Source organism: Carlito syrichta, unplaced genomic scaffold (genome assembly GCF_000164805.1).
Source record: "Carlito syrichta isolate Samal-C Ts95f unplaced genomic scaffold, Tarsius_syrichta-2.0.1 Scaffold288413, whole genome shotgun sequence".
NCBI classification, from domain to species: Eukaryota; Metazoa; Chordata; class Mammalia; order Primates; family Tarsiidae; genus Carlito; species Carlito syrichta.
The window spans coordinates 3429-24746 of record NW_007232509.1 but is presented as its reverse complement, the minus strand read 5'-3'; the positions used below and the strand labels follow the sequence as shown (position 1 = coordinate 24746).

General features: G+C 56.4%; 1 protein-coding gene across 1 annotated transcript; it reads right to left on the bottom strand.

The window, feature by feature from the left end:
• Window positions 1-19: 19 nt before the first annotated feature.
• Window positions 20-20326, bottom strand: HDAC7 (histone deacetylase 7). Its single transcript, XM_008053731.2, has 26 exons — window positions 20274-20326; window positions 20059-20109; window positions 16342-16526; window positions 16127-16217; window positions 15726-15837; window positions 14713-14828; window positions 14347-14472; window positions 13854-13945; window positions 13552-13662; window positions 13235-13415; window positions 12818-13014; window positions 12395-12568; window positions 11023-11242; window positions 9538-9671; window positions 9264-9384; window positions 8960-9009; window positions 7496-7603; window positions 7248-7303; window positions 6971-7058; window positions 5418-5537; window positions 5082-5179; window positions 3921-4039; window positions 3125-3258; window positions 2744-2828; window positions 1517-1655; window positions 20-1338 (listed from the first exon to the last, which is right to left on the bottom strand). The coding sequence occupies exons 3-26, from the start codon at window positions 16477-16479 to the stop codon at window positions 1293-1295; spliced, it is 2856 nt and encodes a 951-aa protein (XP_008051922.1). The 5' UTR covers window positions 16480-16526; window positions 20059-20109; window positions 20274-20326; the 3' UTR covers window positions 20-1292.
• Window positions 20327-21318: the final 992 nt, after the last annotated feature.

The window sequence follows — 21318 nt, the reverse complement described above, 5'->3', positions numbered from 1 at the left end:
TCCTCTTTATCCTCCTAAGGAGGGGCAAGCAGGGAGGCTAGGGTATGTTCAGAATAGGGTCTTCCTACAGGGCGGTGGCTACAGAAGGACAAGGAGCTAGAGGGGGCTGCAGCCAGCCTGGCCTTGTGCCCTCTCCACAGTGCAGACAGGCCCGCACACCCACTCGATGGCACACCACTCATGCCTGGGAGGCCCTTTCACAGGCACTTTTAAAGCAAATAAAACATTTATTCAGATTTTTTTTCCTTTTTTTTCTTTTTTACAAAAAACATGCATACATACACAGGGTATGGTGGGTTCTGGGGAAGACACACACACTCACACATACTTCTCATACACACGCTCACACACACTTTCCTTCTTGGCCCCAGGCCTAGACCCCAAAAGTCTTGAAGACTCTGCCAGGGCAGACTTCCCTCCCCCATGTCTGTGTCTTCTCTCCCACCTCCTTTCCCCTCAGCCAGGTTAGTCCTATGTGGGGCTGGGGTCAGAGCCAGGGTGGGAGAGACCCCAGAAACAGAAGGTTCATGGAGGGGGCAATGACTGAGGGATCCCTGGGGGCCGTGCTTGCCTCTGGGGGGAGATGAAGGTTTGGCACCATTGGGTCAGGAAGCACAGGACTCCCAGGGCACCTGTCTGCTCTACCAGGGTGCTGAGAGGTCAACGAAGGGGACCTCTGGCCGGGGCAGGATCCAGATGGAGATCTGCTGGTAACTTTTGTCAGGGAGCTGCGTCTCAGTGCTGAGTGGTTGGGGGAAGCTTCCAGAATCATCCGAGGAAGCAGGTGGGAGGAGGGACTCCCCCTGCACTCAGGGATGTGGGACCTCTTGGCTCCCCAACCCCCTCCCACCCACAGAGTCTAGAAAGGGCCACCATGGCTGAGGCCAAGTTCACATTTCTGTGTGGAGCCTGGGGCTGTGTGCAAAGTCTGGGGTCTGAAGAGCCAGGAATAGTGGTTAAGGGTAGGCCCGACTGAGCCAGTCCTCTGTGCTGTCCTGAGGAGTGGGGGCCACAGCCGGGGCCTGGACACCAGAGGGGTGGAATCTGTTCTTAAGAGAGCCCTGCTGGGGCCTGGCTGCCCAGCCTGCCTCTTCTCAGGGTCCTCTGGTTCCTGTCCTGGGCCAGGGGCCCTCGCAGCCTCCCTGGGGTGACTATCAAGGAAGACAGGCTGCCCTCTGGCCCCAACTACCTGCCCACAGGATCTCTAAAGACCCAGGAACAGGGGCTGACGCCAGAGGTTAGAAGAGAACCAGGTCCGAAGGCAGGGTGGGCGGGCAGATGGTTCCAGAGCTTTAGAGATTCATAGGTTCTTCATCTTCCACCAGCTGCTCTGAGGGCCTGTAGGGAGGGACAAGGGTAAGACGTTGGAGAGCCAGGGCTGCAGGAAGGACCTTCCCAACCTGGTCGGAACCCTGTAAGGGTTGGGATGCCTGAGTAGAGAATCTGAGGTCTTTTGAGCAGGGAGAATGGAAAGGGTGGGGAGGCCGTGGGTCCAGAACCAGGGATCTGGCGTTACCTGTCTTCAGCCAGGATGCCCACAGAGAGGGATGCCAGTGCGGTCACTGCCTCCACTTCTTCTTTGTCAGCCCCTGGCATCCTGGGCACCCAGGAGTCTGGGCAGGAGGCCAGGCGCTGCATGCAGCACCAATATTTACCTGGGGCAAGAAGCCAGGTCAGAAAGGGTCGGGAAAGCAGGCCCCTCCACACTGCCTTCTAGAATGGCTATCGAGGTTGGTGCCTCAGGCCCAGGGCCCAAGAGTAGTGGGCCTTTCCTCAGCTTGGGGTCAGCTCTACCACCTGCCCCTTCCCCCACAACCCTGACAGAGGAACAGAGCAAGTTCAACAGAGCTTCAAGGGGTCCCAGCAGGTGCTAAGAAGCCTTTCTTCCAATTCCTCTGGCCGAACACCACCTCTGACTCATTCCCCACACACGTGGGGTTCCTGAGGGCACCAGGAGGGCCTACTTTCCTATAGACAGGATCTGTGTCAGTGACCCCGCAGATCCCTGAGCCCTCGCCTCCTGGAACACAGGGCCCCACACACGCAGCCCCTACCAGCGCTCAGCCCAGCACCTAGGAGAGGAGGGCGTGGGAGCCGACCATCTCCATGGCTGCTCTGCATGGCCTTGTCCAGCCCATGGGAATGCCCAGCCTGCCTGCTGTGGTGAGGTGAGGAATAACATAGGCAGACCACACCCAGCACAGAGCCGGGCCCAGCATGAGGGTTCCACTAAAAGAATCGGTGGTGTCAAGACCACTGTGTACACTTCCCCTTCTGAGCCCTTGATAGGGGAATCCAGTTTATTCATTTCATATTCCTAGCACAGATCTTGGGTCTCTACAAAAAGTGCTTTCCAAATATGGGGTGCTCCTCAGACCCAGCCCCAAGTAGACAGAGTCCCAAAGACCCTTGTGGCCAGGACTGAGGCAGGGGGACACCAGACCTTTTGGAAAACAAGACCTGAGTATTTCTGTGGCCTGGCTCAGGACTAGATTGGCTAGAGGCGGGAGGCCAGTCCCTGCCTTGAGGAGACCACTGGTAGCAATCCCTGCTGGCTCAGAGGATACTCACTCATGGGGGCTGCCCACCAGTTCTGCAGGATGACTCATAGGAATCTTACTCTAAACCAGTAGCAGATCACCTGGCTGGCACTGTAAGGCCCAGGACTCTGGCCACTGGGGACAGCAGACCCCTGAGTTTCTTCCAAGTCCTAATTCAGTGAGTGTCCTCTCTTCACACTTACTGTGCACCCGGATCACAGCTTCCAGAGAGCGGATAGCATTGAGGTTGGGTTTCTGTTTCCAACCTTCTTCTGAAAGGGGATCCACCTACGAGATATCGTATGTCAGTCACCGGTCTCTCAGGGACCCACAGGCCCAGCTCTCTCCCACCCCAAAAGCCCTGCCCTCTGGGAACCAACAGGCTTACGCTGCCAGCTCTGCCTAGGACGGGAGGTGCTGGCCCTAGATGTGACCCGGACAAAAGGCATCCACTTCGCCTACTTTGCTTCAGGCCTGGCCGCTCCCACCCTATCCCATCCTACCTGCCTGCTCTTTGGGAAGTCCTGGGAGAGCCAGGCTCATCCGCCCCTTAGAAACATGGATGGGGAAAGAAGGCAGCTCACCTTGTTGCCCAGAAGAGCAGCTACACAGGCCTCAGAGGCGTCACAGATGGCGGTGAGATCATGGCCGCCCTCCAAGGCCAGCACCACTGCGCCCCCTGCCAGGTTCATCAGTTGCTGCGTCATGTACCCAAAACCTAGAGGGTGGGTGGGGAGAAATAGGAGGGGGCGGGGTGGAGGAGAGGTGACCCATCCTCCAGCCCTGTTGTTTCCCTGTGCGCTTCCACCCTTATAAAGAATGTCTCAATTGCATAAGTCACTGCACATCGAATCCCATGCAATTAGTGGGTCTCATTCGAGCCTCAGAGAGGTTAAAGGACAGAGCTTATAAGTGGTAGCAAGGCTAGGACTGGAACTAGGGCATCGACTACAGCCTCTGTCTTTCATGGAGTCACACCATCTCCTCCAGGTCCCGTGGCCCAGTGGGCTGAGTGGACGCCCTTCTGTGTACTGAGAACACCACTCCTCTGCATCTTCCATCTGGAGGGGCTGCCAGGCCCGCTTGGAGACAATACAGAGCTCTATGGCTGAGTTTCCCATCTGTTGGACTTAAGTCCCCAAGGGTCTGACCTGATCAAGCCCTCTGTAGTGAACTGGCTTGATCCTGAGAAAGGGCCTGGGCTGTGCTAGGCTAGAAGATCCCAGGGAATTCTGGGGCCAGCTGCCATAGTCTAGTCCTCAGGCTCATGGCCCCATGCCAGCCACTGCTGCCTACTCCTTTGGACTTGGACAGTGCCTCGCTGTCCCCTACAGCCTGGCTTTCAGTCCCTACACCTCCCCCTCAGCTGGGTCCCCTTACACTTGGCAGAAACGTGGTAGCCACCCAGTGGGGCAGGGTGACCCTCGGCAGCATCGAACCCAGCCGATACCAGGACCAGGTCTGGAGAGAACTCTCGGGCAATGGGCATCACGACCATCCTGTGAGGGCACAAGAAGAGAGGTCACCATACGGTGCAGGGCTATAGGAGGTAAGCCTGGGGCCCCACCTGGGTCAGCCTTCTCCTGCCAACTTAGCTGTGGGACACCCTGCTCTCAGGACCCCAAGACTCCCAATGCCCCAGCAGGATAAGCGGATGCCTCTGACCTCCTTGACCTTGGCTGACCACCCATGTCCCTGGCACACACCAGGCTGAGGACTCAGCCCCCAGGGTGCTTAACTTAGCAAGGGGCAGAAAAGAGCCAAGAATGGGATACCAGTGGGAATAAAGGAGGAAATGTACATGTGTGCATCTGTGAGATGCAGCGGGCAGGGCCACAAGGAGGAGGCATCTCACAGCCTGCTGGACTCTGTTCACTAAGCCTCGGGGACTGGAAATGCTCGAACTGAGCTGACCACACCCTGCTACTTGCTACCTGATAGCTGACCAAGGCAGCTAGACCCTCAGAGGTCCTGGGCCTCTCATTTGCTCATCCTCTTCCCTTGCCAGCCCCTACCCAACTCTGGGTCCATTCTGGTGTTCTTCAAAGCTCTGGGCTCAGTACAGATGCAAGGAACCACAGCCCAGGGCTCCTGCAGAATTAGCTCTCATGGAGAATATGTCCAGAAAAGCATTTAGAGATCTATTTCCAGGGTTTTCTTTTCCTAATGGAGTGCAGGGGCTCCAGTGTGAAATACAGAAGGGCTCCTGAACACAGCCTGAAACCCATCTTCCAGAAGACTTTTCTTAAGTAGCTCCCCCAATATGGACACCATCTGCTTTCCCTCTTTCTCCACAAATTAAATTTCTCCATAAATTAAATTTATCTTCAAAGCTCCCCTCCTCCAGGCAGGCTTCTCTGACTAAATGTGGCTGCCTCTCTGCCAGCACTGTTTAACATTGGCTTTTGGTAGTGAGTTTACAAAGCACCTGTAACTGATGGGGACAGGCTGACAATCCCACTAATCACCTCCAACCTGGTGCTCTTGGGAAAAGAGGCAGGAGAGGGTGGCCTCACTCCTCTGGGCCCCCAGAGCACTAACCTGAAGGCGGCCAGGTACTCAGGATCCCCCATGGGGGGGTCCAGACCTCCGGCCCAGGCCACATTGACGTTGAAGCCCTCACCACTGCCAGCCCCTACCTGGAAAATAGGATGCAGAAGAGACATGAGGAGGGCAGAGTCCCAGAAGAGGAGCCCAAGATGTCAGTTCTACCAGACCCACTCCTCCGGCCTCCTCACTTCTCCTCAGTGGGGAAGCAGAGGATCAGAGAGGCTAAACAATGTGCCCAGGATCACACAGCTCATTGTGACAGAGGCAAAGGAAGCACCAGGAGGAGAGTCAACAGGGATGGATGACATGGCCCCAGCATGCAGTTACCTCATCCACAGCCCCACTGCCTGGGAAGAAGTTGCCGTCGTCATGGCGATGCAGGGAGATGTAGAGCACACTGGGGTCTTGGTAGAAGGTTTGCTGGGTGCCGTTGCCATGGTGAACATCCTGTAGGAAGTTGGGAGTGGATTAGGGGAGGTCCAAAAGCAGAGAGATGGGGGTCAGGACAGGCTAGTAGGGTTTCAAGGTCAGGACCCTGAACTTGTGGTCAGGGAGCTAGGGTTCCTAGAACTACATGGTAGAGTGGCCCCAAGTAATTCACTGCCTGGCTCTGAGCCTCATACTCTCCATATGGGGAGTCTCTCTGGAGAGAGAGAGACAGAGGGAGAGGGAGAGACATGGTGGATGGGGCTGGTTATATGAAATCCTGAAGGAGATGAGGCATTCCAGTTTCTCAGGAAGCAGGCCGGGCAGGCCAGCCCACATGATAGAGTAAGTATGCAGGGGTGGATTAGTGGCAGGGAGAAGGAAGAGTCCAGGATTACATGTCAGGAACTCTTGCCACTATGTCTTACACAAAGTCATAAAGTGATGCAGGTGATCAGAAACCAAGCTCAGTTTCAGAGGGGTGAGTACATGAGGTCCGACCTGGCCCTCTAGGAAGAGCTGGACCTACACTTGACTCACAGGACCATGTATGGGTTCAAGGGTACAAAGTTCCTCCACTGTTCTCAACCACTGCTTAGAAATGTCCCTTCTACAGCTGTCAAAGCCAGAGGGGACATAGCTTAGTAGTTAAGTACAAGCACCTAGAGCTAACCAGCCTGAATTCAGATCTGTCTCATAACTCATAAACTGAGTGACTATGTGCAAGTTACTTTAATATCGCTGTGCTCACCTTCCTCATCTGTAAGATGGGTTATAGTCAAGATTAAATCCATCATATGCAAAACCATCTGTATCTGGATGTGATTAGTGGTGTACTGATATCACCTGCTATTATTTTTATTTTATCTTATTTTATTTTATTTTATTTTTTTGAGTCAGAGTCTCACTCTGTCATCCAGGCTGAAGTGCAGTGGCACAATCACGGCTCACTGCAGTCTTGACCTCCTGGGCCCAGGCGATCCTTCTGCCTCAGCCTCCAGGACTATAAGTATATGCCATCACACTCAGCTAGTTCTTTTGATTTTTTTTGCACAGATGAGGTCTGCCTTGTTGCCCAGGCTGGTCTCAAACTCCTGGCCTCAGGCAATCCTCCTGCCCCTGCCTCCCAAAGTGCTGGGATTACAGGTGTGAGCCACCACGCCTGGCTTCTATTATTCTTACCATGATTACCTGAAGGGGAAATGTAGAAATTATTAGAACTGCCAAAAGAAGCTAATAGAGGTCAAAGACAACACTCAAATGAGGGCTCCTACCCACTGTGGGAGTTCCTTTTTGCAGAAGGCCTTCCCACACACCATCTCCTCTAGGCCCCCCAATAGCCCTGTGATATGAGTGTTATCTTCACCCGAATTTTACACAAGGGGAAACTCAGAGAGGCTGATGCAGAACAAAGACAGGAAGCCGCATCTCTAACACCAGGCTCAGGGACCTACCCAGTCTATGATGAGGATCTTGCTGGCCTTGCTCTGCTGTTGCAGTTGCCGGCAGGCGATGGCCACTGAGTTGAAGAAGCAGAAGCCCCTGGGAGAAGGAGAGAGAGGCTCTGCCAGCCCACTCCCTCCCTGCACCCCTGCCTGTTCAGCCCCCTTTTGCTACCAGTTGCTGGCTTGGCCTAGCCCCAAATGGCTCAGAAAAAGAGGGGGAATGTCCCTACAGGAAGGCCCTGGGGGCTTGTCCCACCACCTCATCCCACCCAGGTCTCCCCCTTACATGGCTGTGGAATGATCGGCATGGTGTCCTGGGGGCCGCACCACGGCAAAACCGTTCTGGAAAGAGAAAGAACACTTGTCAACCAAATACCCAGCACTCTGACCCATGGACACATGAACCTGCCCCTAGTGTTCAAATCTCAACCTGGTCCCCAGAACCCTTGATTTCCCTTCCAAAACCCTGCGGCAATATCCAAGAGGGACAAGACTGCCCCCATGGTTTGGTCACCTTCAACCCAAACCCCCTACCTTTAGCTCACGGGAAGCCACTTTGAAGGCGAGGTCAGTGACACTGCCGGCGGCCCAGCGGGCTGCATTAGAGGAATGCAGCTCATTCCAGATGGTGTCAGTATCCACCTGTGGGAGCCAGAGTCAGGGCCCGCATCATCCAAGGCTTCATGCAGGAGCCAGGGCCCAACGGGGCAGTCCCCACCCCATGGCCAGGACCCCAGGGGCAGGGAGCTGGGCAGACAGCGCTGCCTCCCCAGTGCCCCACCGCCCAAAGGCAAGGCCTCCTGTGTCCCCCAGTCCCAGCAGGACTTCTCCTTCCCAGCTTGAGTCCCAGCACCAGCCCATATCTGGCCAGCACTCTGCCGGCAGCATCACGCCTGCCTCCCCGGTCGGGGAAGGGGGCATGGCGTTACCTGGGCGGGACTTGGGGTTTGGGCCGGGAGGGGGTTTTAAGCCCCAGCTGACTCTGCTCAGGCCCTGCGGGACGGTCGGAGCTGGAGGGGCCGTCTGCACCACTGTCTTCCACTCAGGGCCCCTAGCCCAGGCTGGGAGGCCCCCCAAACCCAGTCCCTGGGCCTCAAGGCTAGGGAGGGGCCGGGGGGCATGATGGGGAGATGGGGAGGGCGAGGCAGACCAAGAGAGGCGAGGAAGGCAGAGAGAGTCTCAAGAGGCTGGAGAAAGAGAGAGAGAGAGAGACAGAGAGGGAGAGAGGGAGGAGAAAACAGAAGCAACAACAGTTGGAAAAACCAGAAAGTGGCAAGAAATGGGAAGTTGTGAATAGGGCACTGACTGGCTCCCAAACTGTCCCCCCACCAGCTACAGCTGCTCCCATTTCCCCTCCAGAACGAGGCCTCTATCCCCTGCCTCCACACACCTTGCTTGAGAAAGCACTGCAGGGACATTTTTAGGCAAGGAGAGCCAAGCCAGAGGGGGCAGGAAGCTCCCCAGCAGGATAAAGAGAAAGCAAAGCTGAGGGTTGGAGGGCTGTGTCCTGAGGTAGAGAGGTGCCTGGATCGCCAAGGACACTGGAAGCATCACTACAGCCCCACACCAGACAGCCTGGGGTCTGGAGACCAGGCTAGACAGCCCCAACTTGGCCTGAGAGGCCCCCTCCAGAGCTGGCCGGGCACCCTGGAGGCCTGTGTGGAATGGCCAACGCCCAACCACGGGGGTCTTATGAAGGGAGAGGATCTCAAGCCTCAAGTCTGGCCCTGCTCTTTGGGCCTCACTCAACATCTACCAAACACCTTCTAAGTGCAAGGCTTAGACTGGGCTCCATCCTCAGAAGACACTGAGGGATCCAGGACACACTTGTCCAGAAAGAGCTTCCCACCTACACGTGGCATCATGGGAAAGTCCCTGGCCCGTCCTGTCTAGCAGAATCACAAGAACAAGCAGGCAGGGGCTGGGCCTGGGAGAACTGAATGGAGGAAACCCAAAAGCCCTTGGCAATGCCCACTTGAGACCCTAGGGCACACTTACCCCAACCCCACCACAAGGCAGCATCACAAACATCCGCTGTGCCAGGAGCCCTGTGGGGAGAGGCCAGGCCACGTGAGTGTGCATGCTCTCAGTTTCTGACTGGCCAGGAGCAGGGAGGCTCCAGTAAGAGGGCCAAGTGGGTGTGGAGGGAGAAGGGAGGTGGGCAGCAGAGGGACAAGGCGGCAAGCTGGAGCAGGTTATGTCCAGGGACAGGAGGTGGCTGCTGGGCAAAGCTGAGACATAAGAGCATAGGAGATGCTGGGGCCCAGGGAAACACAGGGCCCCAGGCATCACCAGGCCCCACCTGCCAGCTTCCCGTTGTCCAGTTTGAGGCGGCTGAGTGGGTTGGTGCCATAGAGTAGCACGTGGCGCTCAGAGTGGACTGACTGCAGCTCCTCCAGGGAGGCCTTCCGGCCCCGGAGACACTGAGAAAGGGCCACAGAGCTCCTAAGGTCTTGTTACCCTGCCCTCCCATCACCATCACCCCCACAGCCCCCTCATCCCTTGCTGGCCCCTTCCCTCCCCTTACTCCTACCTCCTCCCCTTCTGTGGCCCCCATTCCCGCCTTGTCTCCTCACCTCACACTGGCCCCGGAGCCCACGCTCCTGCAGCCGGGACCAGATGCTCTGGATGCGACCGGCATGCTCTGGATGTCTGCTGTTGTCTCCACAGGAGCACTGGTGCTTCAGCATTACCGAATCATACACCAGCCCTGTGGAAGCAGAGGTCAGGCCAGGACCCCGTGGAGTGTCCCCAGCCCCCATGGCCATGGCTGCAGACAGAGAGCATGCCGCCGCCACCACCACCACAGCCGGCACCCACAGGGAACCAGGTAGGACATACACCCCTCACACCCACACCAGCCTGCAATCCCCATCCTGCCCCCAGCCCTAGTCCTAGCACTTCACACCCATCCCCGAATGCCCAGTCGCTTCCCTAGGTGCTTGCAGACAACACACTAACACAGCACCAGCCAACATGGCTGTCACAGAGCCACTGCCTTCCCAAACGCTGACGCAATTGCTCCGGCCTGTCACCTCTGCCAGGTCCTCAAAAGCTCAGAGCCTAAACACATATGGCCTAATGCTGAGAATTGTGCACGAAGTGTCATGAACCCAAAGAGGCTACCAAGGGGCCGTGAGAGGGAAGAGAATTTGTAGGAAACTCCAAACAAGGAGCTGGGAAGCCCACAATGACACTAGGTCATGTGGTAAGACAAGCACCACTTTAGAGAAGAGACAGTCTCGGTCTAACCCGTGGGGGGTGGGGGTCTTTAGAGGAAGGCCCTGCACATTGATGGGAAGCTCAGCTTCTGTGCATCTCAGGACACCAAGGACCCTCAAGATGCGCACACCATTTAACCCAGGAATGCCACTCTTTTCAAGAGAACCTTGGGAAATACCTTGGGAACATGAGTAGAGATTTATGCATAAGGAAATAAAAATGAGTGATAATCAAATATCCAGCCAGTAACAAAAATCACTAAATAAAATGCCATGATGAAATACTAAGACCCCTTAGTCTTATAGATTAATTATGTCAAGAAATGTTCACAACATGTTAACTAAACAAAACAGGGTACAAAGTGTGGTTCGTGTGTTACAGCATCAGGTATACGGACACATGGCTAGAACAAGGATTGGATTAAAATACAGCAGAATTGAAGAGGGTTACCTCTGGGTGGTGGGATACTGGTTGATTTTTACTTTACTCATATGCTTTTCTGTACTTCTCAAAATTTCTGAAATACTTCTGAGCTCTTTTACAAGCAGAGCAATAAACATCATTTTTTAAAAGGGCTGAACGCATTGGCAGGAGGCTGGAATTCGTATCCTGGCCTGACTGCCACTTGCTATTTGACCACAAGTTTAGATTCACCTTAGATATCCTGAGCCTTGGTCTCCTCGTCAGCCAGACTGAATAACTAGCTGCCCCACCCTTATCTCTGTGGATCGAACAAGACTAAGTGCCCTGTGGCCTCTGAAAATGTCCCAGGTGACACCACAACACAGACATGGGCTCTGAGCCTCCCTCTCCTGCCCCTACTCTACTCCCAGTCTTACCTGTGGTAAAGGGCAGAGTCCTAGCAGAAATCTCTGAGCTAGAAAGAACGCGGGCCTGGCTGGTGGGCTCTGGGGCTGGCAGTGAGGCAGGAGCGGCTGGGGAAGACTGAGTCCTAGACAGGGGCCGGTGTCCGCCTGGGGCCAGTTGCAGCAGCACAGAGTCCCCGGTGCTTCCCCGGGGGAGCCGCCCGGTCAGTCGCGGCTGTTCCCACAGCAACACCTGAGGGAAAGAGGAGGCCATTGGTTTCCAGTTTCCTAGGGTCTTGCTCCATCTGCTTCTGCCTGAAGTCTTGGGAAACCCCAGGTGCCTCCTTTTCTGAAGAGATTCCAGAAGCCATCTGGCCTGCCGTTCGGATGGGCTCTGGCATTTGACTTTCTGAGCTCCCTGACCCCAGCAGCTCCCTCAAAGCTCTGCATCCCAGACTGGACACCCAATTCCACCAGAGCTCCCTGGGCCCTTGGGACACCAAAGTCAGAACCCGGGAAAGGGGCCTTAGGTCCAGCTCTGGCCAGGATCTCCTTGTCTCCAGGGACTGTGCAACTGTCCGGGAACACTATGTGGACTGTCACCATGTGTGATGGCTTGAATTGTGCCCCCTCACCCCAAATTCATATGTGGAGGTCCTAATCCCCAGCACCTCAGAGAGTGATTTTACTTGGAGATAAGGTCTTTACAAACAGAGACAATCAAATTAAAATGAGGTCATTAGGGTGGGCCTTAATCCAATATGGCTGCCATCCTTATAAAAAGAGGACATTTGAACACAGACATGGACAGAGGAAGACCATGTGAAGACCCAGGAGGAAGACAGCCATCCATAACCAGGGAGAGAGGTCTGGAGCAGCTCCTGCCCCCACAGCCTGCAGAAGGAACCATCTCCGCTAACGCCTTCGTTTCCACTTTCAGCCCCCAGAACTGTGAGGTGGTAAATGTCTGCTATCTAAGACACCCAATCTACAGTGCTTGTCCCAACAGCCCTCACAAACTAATACATCATGGTCTGAGTCACACGATGAGCGCGTTCTGGTTGATATGGTCAAGGCTTGCTCTGTCCCACCTCTTGCCCTGATCACCTTCCTGGATACAGGGGCATACTAGGGCAGTGTTAAGGCCAGACTCCCTGCTGGAAAAGGGATGCGGCTTCACCCTGAGACTGACAGGCTGCTGGAGTGTGTGTACACATGTGTGGATGTGATGTGAGCATGTGTGTGTGTGAACACGTGTGTACCTGCTTATACCTTAGTGTGGATGCAGCATTCAGGATTCTATAAGGCAACATGGGTCCTCAAGTTGTCCCCTGCACTGATGTCCCATCTCCCTCACTTGACCATCCTATGCTGGGCCCCAGAGTCCCCTGGGCCACTGCCATACCTGCTGGTGCTGCTGGAGAGGGACCGGGCCTCTGACCTCAGGTTGCCCATGGCTCAGTTCCCTGTGCTCCAGGCTGTCATCTGCCACCTGGCCTGCTCCTCCGCCATCAGTCTCTAGGTCCTCGGCAGAGGGTATCTGCCGGAGCCGGGGCTTCTCACTCGGCTTGGCTGGCCTCTGGAGATGGGAGACACCTGGCTGAGAAGCCACAGTGGAGCAAGGGGTATGGGATGGGAGGAGGTGAGCTGGGCTAGGCATCCACTCAGCTTGCAAGGATGCGAGCTGCCATGCATTCTGGGCCCCCAAAAGCCACATCCCTCTCTTGCCCTCCAGGTCCCTGCCCTTCCTAAGTCCCCCTCTTCTTTCAGCCTGCAGGGCCCCAGTTAAGCAACCCCTGTAGGACCTCCCCCACCCAATTTCTCTCACCTTGATCAGCTGGACGTGAGGTTTGTGCCGCTCCAGGCGGGGCTGCAGAGGGCCCAGCTGTGGGGGGGCAGTGGCACTGGGGGGCAGGGGTTCTGAGCGAGTCCGGCTCAGTGGCCGGTGGAGGCCTGACCCGGGGGGCCGCTCGTTGTTCAGTAAGGACTGGGCAAAGTGGAAGGGCAGGGGCCCAAGCCCAGGCACTGGAAAGAATGGCATGGGGGAGGGGGTGTGAGGCGGGAACCCCGGGGAGCAATGGCAGGAAGTGAGGGCATGGGGTGGGGGGCTGGGGCGCAGCGGGGAGATGTAAGATGCCCCGGAGAGGGGCACGGACAGGGGACGGGAAGGACGAGTCCTTTCCCAAGCTTGGCCCTTGGCAGGGTGCAGGGATCCAGCCCCTTCCTTGAGAAGCAGTGGACTCACCAGTCAGCAGGGGGGCATGAGACACTGAGGGGTCCAGGAGGAGAATGGGCTGCAGGCGGGAGGGCAAGGTGCCCCCAGCCTCGGGCTCCAGGCCATGGGGCAGGAAGAGGGGAACGTGGGGGCTCCCCAGGACCGGCCCCCGAGGGCCCAGAGATGGATGGGTCCTGCGGTCACCATCAGCCTGGGGGAAAGGCAGGGAGCAGTCATGGGGAGAAGATTCCGGCAGAGCGTGGTGAAGGTAATGGGTGAGGCAGCAGGAAAGGGAGTGAAAGAAGCTGGGAAAATGGAGAGTGGGGGTGGACGCCCGAGCCACTCACCCTGGCAGGGGCGGGCAGCCCAAGCGTGATTGCGGGCAGCAAGGACACTGTCGGCAAGGCGAACGGGGCCAGAGAAGTCTCCTGCAGCCGCAGCCGCTGGCCCAAGAGCGCCTGCCATGGGGAGCAGGGCAAGTGGTCACTGGTCCCAGACCTCTACCCTTGACACGCCTTCCCCAAAACACCCAGAGGCTCTGCTGGGGGCTGCTCAGACCCTGTGACCCCAGCCCTGGTAGGGTCACTTGCTGGAAGAAGGTTGAGCCTCAGAACTGCCCCAGGAGAGCCCGGTCCAGGGAAGGCCTTACCTCTGAGCCCAGGACAGGGTTAGGGCCATGCTCGCTGTCATTGGGTGAGCTGCACCCTGACGCAGGTGTGCTGCTACTACTGGGGGAGGAGTCTGAGGGTTGGGGAGAAAGGGAAGTGCAGTCAGAGGCTGGGGTGGCCAGGAGAGCACAGCCAGGCTGCTGGTGCAGGAGACCCAAGAACGGTCCCTTCCCTAGCGGGTGGCCTCTGCTTCCTTCCTTCCTCCCACAACAGCAGAAGGAAGATAGCCCACCACTAGCCTATAGCACCTCTGCACAGTTTTTTTAAGGGTGTCACCGCTTCTGGGCAGATGTCAGCTTAGCCAACAGAGTAGGGGCTGGGTTTCAGTCCCAACTCCTCCCTGGTGAATATATAGGACACCTAGTACAACCACACATGGCAGCTGCAGGAGGCAACCCTGTCTAGGTGAGACCCAAAAGGACAAGACCAGCCAGGTTTGAGGATGGCAACCACACCCACCCTGCTGGTCCTCACCTCCGAGGGTGTCTACAGGCCGCCGCCGCAGGCTGGGTGGTGCACTCTCCTTTCTAAGCAGGGGATTCTTCCTCCGCTCCAAGGACTTCTTGGGCTTGTAGCGAAGCTTCAGGTTGGGCTCAGAGACTGCGGGGAGCACCAGCATTACTCAGATCCCCAGGCCAACCTTCTCTTCTCCACCCTTTAGTCCCTCACTCCCAGTTACCTCTGAGGGTTAAGGCAAAAGAAGGCAGAGCCAGAGAGAAGCCCATAGCCTGCTGACCAACGCCCCCAGTCCAATCCTCCCACCCCTCGGCACTCCTGACCTGTGTTCCAGGCCCTTCGCCTTCAGTTCCCTGGAGGGTCCTACCCGTCTGTCCAGCTCACCTGTCTTTCGCAGGGGGAAGTGCTCTGGGGGATCACTGGGCAGGCTGGGAACAGGAGGCAGAAAGCTGCTGAGCATGGAGCGGGTGGCTCCTTCTGTCTCCAGGGGCTCGAGGGTCCTGTGGGGTGAGGGCAAGGCTGCTTTAGAGGGGCAGGGATGCTGCACAGCCATCACCATGAATAGGTTGCTAGGGAGGTAGCAGGGGCAGGGCCGGGCAGTGTGGGGCAAGCAGGAATGGGAACAATCTCCAGGTGGCAGCAGTGGGCCACTCGTTCTACCCAGCAGCCACAGTGCAGAGTTCTTATCTAGGCATAGAAACCAGGGTCTCGCCTGGGTGAGAGGCCTACTGGGGACTCTGTCACCTGCAGTAGAAACCTGCTGTAGGAACTAGGACATGTTTGTGCTTAGGGGAAGATATAAAGAGAGAAGGGACTCATGCGTGCAAGAAAGCTTGGGTGTGTGTGTGTGTGGGTATGTGTGTGTGTGAGAAGAGCCTCAGCTGGGGTGGGGAGAGATAATTAATTAAAAGAGAGAGGAAGAGGATTCATGCCTGTAATCCCAGTACTTTGGGAGGCAGAGACAAGAGGACTGCTTGGGCCCAGGGGTTTGAGACCAGCCTGGGCAACATGGTAAGACATTGTCTCTACAGTAAATCAGAAAATTAGCTGCACTGGTGGCACATGCCTGTGATTCCAGTCACTTGGAAGGCTGAAGCAGAAGGTTCACCTGAGCACAGCAGGTCTAGGCTGTAGTGGCTATAAGTGTGCCACTGCCCTCCAGCCTGGGCAACAGAGTGAGACTCTGACGGAAGGAAGGAAGGAAGGAAGGAAGGAAGGAAGGAAGGCAGGCAGGCAGGCAGGCAGGCAGTATTAGCTGAGATAGGGGCATTATGTACAGATGAAGGGTAAGGGTCAGGTGGTGGCAGCTGGGAAGGAAGGGGGCACATGTACATATGCTCACAGGCTAACGTGGGAGCTAGTGGAGACAGGAGGGAGCAGGCAGGGAGGAGAATCACCTGAATGGAATGCTGGGGCTATTGGGATGCACTGTTCTCTCAAGGGCTGCCTGCTGCTTCTTCAGAATCACCTCCGCCAGCTTCTGCTTGACCACACTGCTGGCTACGGCACCTGCCAGGGCAGAGAGTCATGAGTGGCCTGGGAGGGGTGACAGGCAGCCTCCGGGCACACTCTGCCCACTGCCGTGATCACACCCCCAGTATAAGGTGTCCCTGGGACTCCTCAGTCAAGAGTCAAGTCTGAGGCCCCACCTCTCCCTGGAGCCCCCACATTCACAGAGCTAGAGAAGCAGAGGGAAAGTGAGGCTGGTGGCCCAGCTGATGGTGACCCGCCCACTTAATCCCTCCCAGGCCCACAGAAGTGGCTGCCGGCACCCAGGCTGGGCAGCCTCCATCCTTACTTCGTTTGCTCTTGTCTTTGTTGAGAAGCTGCCGCAGCTCTTGCTCCTGCTGCCCCACCTGCAACTCAGGCACCGGTGTGTCCATGGAGAGCTGTGGGCAGGGCCAGCAGCCCAGGAAGGGACACAGAGTTGAGGACTGAGACTAGGGAGGTTGAAGGGAAGACAGAATGGGGGCTGAGCTCGAGGTAGCCCCATGCATGGGGAGCTCTCTTTACCCGCATGGGCTCTGCTGTGCTCTGGTGCAGGCCTGGTAGGAAGAGGTGGTGGTGCAGACGCCGGGGATGCCGCAGGGACAGCAGCGTGGCCTCAGGTGGGGGCTCCACTGTGGGCCGCTGGCCCACCCGCAGGTCCATGGGCTGGGGCTGAGGGCCTGGCGTGTTTGCAAGGGATGTGGGGCAGCCTGGGGACATAGAGAGGGGACAGGGTCAGCAGGAACATCTGTCGGCAATACACTATTGTGGCCTAATCAGTCTTTTTCGGGTTCACTTAAAAACCGCAAAACAGGTTGGGCACGGTGGCTCACACCAGCAATCCCAGCACTTTGGGAGGCTGAGATGAGATAATTGTCTGAGGTCAGCGGTTTCAGGGGTTTGAGACCAGCCTGGGCAACTTGGCGAGATCTCATCTCTACTACACACACACACACACACACACACACACACACACACACACACACACACACATATATGTGAATATAAAATATAAAATTAGCTGGGCATGGTGGGGCACGTGCCTGTAGCTCCAGCTACTTGGAAGGCTGAGGTGGAAGGATCACCTGAGCCCAGCAGGTTCAGGCTTGGTGGCCGTGAGCGTGCCACTGCACTCCAGCCTGGGCAACAGAGTGAGACTCTGACTCAAAAAAAAACAACCAAAACAAAACAGTACAATACCCACCCACAAGTGGCCTCTTCCTCACTTAATCCTTGCCATGGCCCTGTGAGGTAGGTATTATTGATTCTATTTTACCCGTGAGAAAGGAGGTCTATAAACTGTAAGGTCACACTGTCACTGGTGCTCATCCACTAAATATATTCCTCCCCAGGCCCGGAGCTGAGGACTATGGGGATTTGGTGATGGACTGCAGGCGCTACAGTGGCACATTCCAGGCCCTGCCTTCTCCCTCCCTTCATCCCCCATGGAAGGAGAATATCTACCCGCTGCCCTCTAATGAGCTGGGCTCAAAGAAAGCCATCAGGCAGGCACACAGGCCCACTTTGTTCCGCCTCTCAACTGCCACCCTCCCTTGCTCTGTCCCTGTTATAAGATAAAAAAGTGATGCTTCAAGCCTACAGCCAGCCCTGGCCAGCACCCCTGGGGCCTGCGGAACCCTGTGCCCCAGGCAGGCTCCTCAGCTCACTGGACCCACATGCCCTTGGACCCACTACTGGGTACCTCTACAGCAGCGCTGGGCCTGGTGTGGTGTGGACAGCAGCTTTGCTGCCTCTTCTCGAGTGTCCTCTGCACCCACGCCAGGAGCACCCTGCCAAGGCTGTGGGTGCAGGGGCTATTTATAACCAGCCACCAGACCAGGGTCTATGCCAGCACAGCCAGCTGGGCCAGGTCGGGCAAAGCAGTCAGGAAAGCTGAGACACTCGGAGGTGGAGCTGCTACAGGGGGCTTATCCTAGGGAAAAGGAGCAGGTGGGGGCGGGAGTGGGCCAGCACATGATAGGGCCATGAGTAAGAAACTGTTCTGGAGTGGCCTTCTTCAGCAATCCCAGCACCAGGTACCCCCCCCATGGGGAAACCACAGGCAGTTCTTAGGGCATGGGGCTAAGGATGGCTGGAAAGGCCTCATGGCAATGCCCTAGTGGAAAGTCAGGAATAGCAGCCCCCAGGCCCAACCCAGTCACTCCCAACCACAATCTTTACATCTGTAGCACATGTGCGTGCACACCTGCAAAACCTCCTTGCCCCCGTCCACTCTGGGAGGTAGTCATTACTATTCAATTATTCCAGATGAGGACACTGAGACTCAGAGGTGAAGGGCTCTGTCCAAAGTCACCCAGCTTGGGGCAGAGCTAGCATGGGTTCTAGTGCTTCCCAGGCCAGTGCTCTGTTTCCTGCCAACTTTCGGGAAGCCACCTTCCCTTAAGGGGGTTTCTCACTGGGTTTGCAGTGGGTTGTCACTCAGGCTAGTCACTGGAACTTTCTGACTGTGGGATGGACATGAGAGAGGGGCTGAGCAAGGAGGCGCCTGCCCCACGCCCTGCCCCCAATGGGTAGACACTGCACTGCTGTGATGCCCCAACCCCTTGTTCATGTGGCCACCTAAGGAATCCAGACCCTTGTTTGGGGGGGAGTCTGGGACTCCAAAGCCAACACACTCCTGCCCCAGGAAAAGTCTCAGACCTCCCACATTCTGGCATCCTGGCTTCCTGATATGCAGGAGAGGCTTAGGGGAGCCCAAGGTGGGCCACCTGGACCCAAGGCCAGGGGCTTCAGCCACACAGAGAGGGAAGCAGCCCCCTGGTGCGGCCCCCCTCCTCACTCTCAGCCCAGCCACTCCCTCCTCAGCAGAGAGACTATAGGCTCTGCCTGGAACCCTAGAAATACTTTTCAGGGTACTTTAGCATTTTGGGGGGCTCTGCAATCTGTCTGAACTCAGTGTCTCTAAGCTTGGGCTCCTCTGTCTGAACATGAGCCCACCACCTTGTCCATCAGCTTCTACCCTGCCACAAGCCCGTGTCTCCTTTGTCCTCTGAGTTTCTGCTCACAGTGTCCCTGCCTGTGCCGTCCTCATCCCTATATTCTGCTTTTCCAAAATCTACCCTTTGCTCAAGACCTAGATGGAGTCCTCCCTTAGCCTTGGACCCAGTCCAGTGCCCAGTGTCCCTCCCTCTTGTGGACTTCAATTGCGTGGCTGGCCCACGACAGGATAAGCACTTTGTAGGCAGGAACCACATCTAAGTTAAGCCCTACAGGGCAGGGACTTGATCTCGTGCATTGTTCATTATGCCCAGGACCTAGACTAGTACCTAGCACATGATGGGCACTTAATAAACATGGAACCAATCGACAAATCTTTGTGCCTCTCCCCAAATGCCTAGGAAGGTGCCCTAGCAGAGATGGGGTTCATCAGTGACTCTTGAAGGAATGGATGAACTTGTTAATCAGGTCTCCTGATCATTTGGCACTGACCACATATTGCATTCTATTTTTTTCTCCTTGTATTTGGATGTCCTGCCTCTCCAACCAGCTTGTTAGCTTCTGGACAGCCAGGACTAAGCAAGGAGGATACCTGGGCTCCATTTCTCCCTGCCACGTGGAGTTATTAGGCATTAGGCCATGTATGCTGCACTCAGTGGGTCCTCAGCACATATTGGCTGCAGTGAAGGAAGGGCAGGCCTCTTGCAGTACAGACCACCCCCCCATGGCATGTCCTAAAGCCATGCAGTAGCAGGAGGCCACTCTACTCCTTTCCCAGGATGGCCCTGCAGCAGAGGGAGACTTGGGCCAGTTGGGGGGAGAGGCAAGACGGTGAGAGCACCCCCTCTCCAAGGGGCCCTTCCCCGACCACTGAGCAATCCTGTAAGGGCTCCATGCCCACCTTACAGGGTTGGTGTGAGGACTGAATGAGTCAACAAACAAAAACACACCTCACCTGCTGCCTGATGTGGGGCAGGGGTCTGGGTATAAACATTAGCTTCCTACTTTCCTTCCTGTTTCACTACACCCAGAGAGGACAAGAAGAGCATCCTGGCTTTCCTTTTCCTGTTGTGCTTCTTAGCCCGGGGCCCAGCCAGCATCCAGAGCTGCCTCTCCGGCCCTAATCCTCACCCCTCCCCATGGAGCCCCAACTTCACCCCTCCCCTGGAGCCCCCCACCTCCTGGCTCCCCCTGCTTCTCCAACCTCTCCGCTGTTTGCCCTCTGGTGGCCCTGCCATCCCTCCTCTCCCACTCCCCACAGGCTCTCTCAAGTCTGACTCTTACCTGTGCCAGGGGGGCTGGGACAGTGGGTGCCCGGGCTCACCTGGGTCCCATCTGTAAAGAGAAGAGAGATGAAGTGAGGGGGCTGCAGGGAGAGGGTAGGGAAGGGAAGGAAAAAAGGCCAAGTCAGGCTGGTTCCCTGCCACTCCAGAAGGTACCACTCCGGCTCAAGCATGCCAAAACCCAGGATCTCCACCAGAAGCCAAAAAGACTCCAACCCCTGGTTTCCTCAATTCCCCCTGCCGGCTGAGAGGGATTCCCAGTTCCCTCTTCTTCATCTAACCTTCTGAGTGACTTGAGCTTAGGTACACAGCAAGAACCCAGCTCACCCCATAGTGCCCTCAGCCCTCCCTGATGCAGTCAGATGTGATCTTTCCTGGACAGCCACACCAGGCTCCCATCGTCTGAAGGGAAAGAAGAGGGCTGGGAGGTGAGTTGGGGCCAGAGGTGGGAGAGTGTGGCTAGGAGGCTGGGAGATGGGGAGGAGCCAGTCTGGAGAGGGGAAAACGGCTGCTCAGAGGCCTCCCAGATGGGCATAGAAAGGTGCATGAGAGGACAGGAGAGGTGTCCATAGTGGTGAAGGGACTGGGTTACAGCCTGGCTGTCAAGTCAGATCTGGTGGGATCTATGAAGTGGCAGCATCTGGAGTGTGCAGTCCAAGGACCCTGTTGGGTGGATCCCTTTCCTCCTTTCCATCTTGTGTACTGCTGCCTCTTTCCCAGATAGTGTGAGACAGAAATCTTTCCTTTTGGAAAACGGCAACCTCTCCCAGCTCCTAAGTCCAGTTCTGGCCCTCCTATCCCATTCAGAACCCACGAAAATCTATAATAGGACCTGAGCTGGTCAGCAGCAAAAAAACTCCAGGGAGTCCAGAGGACAGCTGGGGTAGGGGAAGACAGAGGTGAATCCTGGGACTACCTGTCCAAGAGGGACATCTTTTCCTCTTGCCATCCCAGTGGCAAAAGAAACAGAAGGCCAGGAGACCAGAAGGCTGTTTGGAAGGGGCTTTAAGTGGACACAGAAGCCCTCCACGGGCCAGGAGGGGTATTTTCTGAAGAACTACTGGCGGGGACTGCTCCTTGGGTCTGGATCTCAGAGGCAGCCACAGTTCCTCTTCCAGAAGCTGAGAAAGAAGAACTCCCTGAAGGCAGGCACTTCTGAGGGAAGGGGCAGCTCTGGGCACAGGGAGTCTCCCACGACTACCCTCCAACACTAGTGTCCCATGCTTTGGATGACAGAGTTCAGTCAGGACACACTGCTCCA

Coding starts and splice junctions, on each gene's coding strand:
- HDAC7 (XM_008053731.2), bottom strand. CDS start 16,479: ATGGACCTGCGGGTGGGCCAGCGGCCCACAGTGGAGCCCCCACCTGAG. Junction 14,829..15,725: donor AGCCCCAGCATTCCATTCAG/GTGATTCTCCTC, acceptor CTCACCCCACAG/GACCCTCGAGCCCCTGGAGA. Junction 1,339..1,516: donor GGCATCCTGGCTGAAGACAG/GTAACGCCAGAT, acceptor CCCTCCCTACAG/GCCCTCAGAGCAGCTGGTGG.